Below are 3,694 nucleotides of genomic sequence, written 5' to 3' on the forward strand. Positions count from 1 at the left end.
GGTCAATCACCATCTCAATTTCATCATTTTCATTGCTGATTCCTGGCAAAACCATGATTGGATACGAGTCTTGCACGTCATTGGATTCAGGTTGCGTAGCAGGCTCGTGTGAATCAGTGATGTTAACTGCAAATAAACAAAATTAAGGTATTCAATACTCACAGGCCTAGAAAACAATGTTAGAACTTTGGAAAAACCTGAATTGAAGTCATCATTTAATCACAAAACTCATTCAGGTCTTACCATATATTGGAGGAGGTGAAATACCTCTCCCATTCGCTCTCTCCTCCGTTTCTGAATCTGACGTTTCCTCTGGAATTTGATCTCTTACCCGCTTGCTAGGCTTCTCTTTCCGGAGGCCACGACCACGGGGTTTGTGGATGTAAGAGTCACTTGTTTCGATGGCAGCATTTTCAAACTGGCAGACTTCACCATATGTATCTGGAAGAAATAATTATTAATTAGTCTATGCAATTAACCTTTGTGGTTCAGATACTCAATACTACCCCGCACGGGGGGAAGAGGGTGATCTCTTCCTTTGGGGAGCCGCGCCCCCACGGACCCGAGCCCACCGAGTGGACAACCTCGTTAAAAAACCCCCGGTACGACTAGGGTAGCGTCTTGTGGGCCCGACTGTCCGTGTAAGGTGATACCATCTTGCCTTAGCCCACCCACGTGTTTGCCGTGCGTGGCGACCCGTGTCGCAGGGAACGGGGATCCTGGTGGCTGAGGGGACCTCCTCTGTGGGAGGGGAGAATCCCCAACACTCCACTTTGGCCCCTGACTCTCCTAGACGGGCGGCCGGGAACTAACCCATTCCCGGTCAATCGGCTCCTGGCGGCTGGGGAGCTTGGCGGCTCCTTTCGAGCGTACGCCAGGAAGGGTGAGCGTGATCCAAAGGGACACTGCCAAGAGCATTCTCGGAAGGGCACGTCTATATCTTCGGGGGAACCTGGCGCTCTGCACCGGCCCGCGGTGCATCGTCCCCTTGTCGGACTCCATGGTGGGTGGGGCCCCGGAGATGAATATAATCAATGTCTATGGATACCCAAAACCCAACACCCATTGCCTCTAGGTAGGCTAATCCCAGCAAACGGCTATGTACGGAAAATGTACAACAGAATGATTACCTTTCTAACGTAGTAATGAGCAGCATAGAAGAAGGAGCTTTGAAAAAATTGTCTCCCTTCGTAATCGCGAAAGTTATCCAGGGGTTGGTTGGCGATGTAAAAACGGCGAAGAGACTGCGGTCAGGTTCTCTCCTCATACAGGTCAACAATTCAAGACAAGCAAAGAGACTGCTTGAGCTGAAAGAGTTCTTCCAAGTCCCAGTAAACGTTGATCCCCACCGATCACTAAACACTTGTGACGGCGTCGTAACATCTTGGGATCTTTCAGACTGCACCGAGGAGGAAATCAAAGAAGGCCTGAAAGACCAAAATGTAATATCGGTCCGCCGCTTGAAAACGAAGCGAAGCGGTACTCTAAAGGACACGAACAGCTTTGTCCTCACCTTCGCCCTTCCGAAGCTTCCCTCGTCCATCTATGTATGCTACAGCGCTAACCAAGTTCGACCGTATATTCCTAAGCCTATCCGATGCTTCCGTTGTCAAAGGTATGGACACACATCAGGCAACTGTAAGGGAGAGGAACTCTGTGGTAGATGCTCTCTGAAGAAGCACGAAGGAGACTGTAGTGAAAAGGAAAAATGTGTGAACTGCCATAGAGAACATCCAGCGTGGTCAGCATCCTGTCCAATATTTGTAGAAGAAAAGAAAATACAAGAAATAAAAACCTCAAAGAAAATAACTTACGGAGAGGCCAAGAAAGAATTCAGAGCTCTGCACCCTGTTTTCTCTGGAAAATCCTATAGCCAGGTGACGGCCAAAAAATATGTGGACGCTGCCGTGCATAGACACACACGCCTTCTGTATGCGCGCCATGCAAAGGCGTGCTCCTGCCCGCCAAGCCTAAGAACTTAACAAGTATCAGCATCACGAAGGATAAAGCTAAGGCTACTGCGGAGAGTGACTCTTCGGGCGAAAACTCGCCTTCAACAAAGAAGGCCAAAACACTCCTACGCAAAACTCATTTTAAAAATCGGACCTCGAGGAGGACGCAGTATCAGACGATATGATGGACGCCGATCCCTCCCAGGAAGCTAAGCAATTCAAATGCTCGGCTAATCCTCCAGGAAAGGGGAAGACGAGACTACGACGAACGTAGTCGACCGTATAAGTTTTTAATACATTTATCTCTTTTTATTAATCATGAATTTTATGTTTAAAACCGTACAGTGGAACTGTATGCTCTAATTAAGGATTCTTACCCATCGTGCATATGTCTGCAGGAAACCCATCTGAAACCATCCGACAGAATGTCACTACAGGGCTATTGCGTTTACCGGGCTGATGATGTTAGTGGCAATAGAGCCCAGGGAGGGGTTGCAATAGCTGTCCGGGAGAGCATTTACTCTTCCCAGATCACGTTAAGAACCCCCCTACAGGCAATTGCAGTCTCTGTAGCCACCCCAGAGTTAGTTACCTTTTGTAACGTTTACTTGCCCCAGTGGGCACCTGTAAACAAGAATGCCCTTGAGTCGCTAGTCGCTCAGCTTCCAAAACCACACGTGCTGTTGGGGGATTTTAATGCGCATGACTCCCTTTGGGGAAGCAACAGAGCACAAGCTAATAGTAGAGGATAGCTAATTTTATTAATGATTTTAATTTTAATTTACTCAACAACGGCGAACACACTCGTTTCAATAGTCATAATGGAGAGTTCTCGATTATGGACTTTTATAGTCTATTTTTATTTTTATAGTTGTAGTTTAGGAGCTAGATTACAGCTGTCAGTACATAACGACCTCTGCGGGAGCGACCATTTCCCGATTTTTATTTCGAAACCGGATAGACGAACTTGCGATTTTAACGGACCCCGTACTTGGACGATTAAAAAAGGGGACTGGCCGCATTTTAGAAATCTTCTCAATTTTACATTTACTGACGACCGAAATGGAGCTGAAAATGTTTTAACCCTTACGAAAGCTATATTGGATGCTGCCGAAGCTAGCGTCACTAGGACATCGATAGCTGCAAGGTCCACCCGTCCCATGGTGGAACAACGAGTGCGCAGCAGCTATTGACGCAAGGAAAAGAGCGCTTAAGAACTTTAAAAAATACCCAACTACAATGAACCTGGCAGCTTTCCGTCGACTCCGGGCCAAAGCTAGGCGGATAATCAAGGAAGCCAAAAAGGCTTCGTGGATTTTCTATGCGTCCCAAATAAACTGTCGGACTCCTATATCTAAGGTATGGGAAAAGGTGAATAAAATCACAGGAAGCCGAACGTCCACTGCTATCGCTGGCCTAAAAGCGGGACCCAAAATGGCAACTTCCAGACAGGAAGTCGCGGAAGCATTTGTGGAGCAATTCGCTGAAGTAAGCTCTTCCAAAAATTATGACCAGGCATTCATATCAATGAGACGAATAGCTGAGGCAGCCCCTATGAATTTTGACAATAAAGCAGACTTTCCATATAATGAGCCCTTTAGTCTATGGGAACTCGAAGCCGCAATCGCATGCTCAAAGAATACAGCTCCAGGTGGCGATAACATCCACTCTGCCTTCATACGGAATCTCCCCGTTAAGGCTTTAGCTGATATATTGTCAACGTTCAACCAGATCTGGTATGA

At 47.1% G+C, this 3,694-nt stretch overlaps 1 protein-coding gene across 1 annotated transcript; it reads left to right on the plus strand.

Moving 5' to 3' along the window:
• The first annotated feature begins 1,145 nt into the window (after positions 1 to 1,145).
• LOC124155271 lies at positions 1,146 to 1,982 on the plus strand. Its single transcript, XM_046528990.1, has one exon. It carries the CDS (start codon positions 1,146 to 1,148, stop codon positions 1,980 to 1,982), a length of 837 nt encoding a protein of 278 aa, XP_046384946.1.
• The last annotated feature ends 1,712 nt before the right edge of the window (positions 1,983 to 3,694 follow it).

Source organism: Ischnura elegans, chromosome 3 (genome assembly GCF_921293095.1).
Source record: "Ischnura elegans chromosome 3, ioIscEleg1.1, whole genome shotgun sequence".
NCBI classification, from domain to species: Eukaryota; Metazoa; Arthropoda; class Insecta; order Odonata; family Coenagrionidae; genus Ischnura; species Ischnura elegans.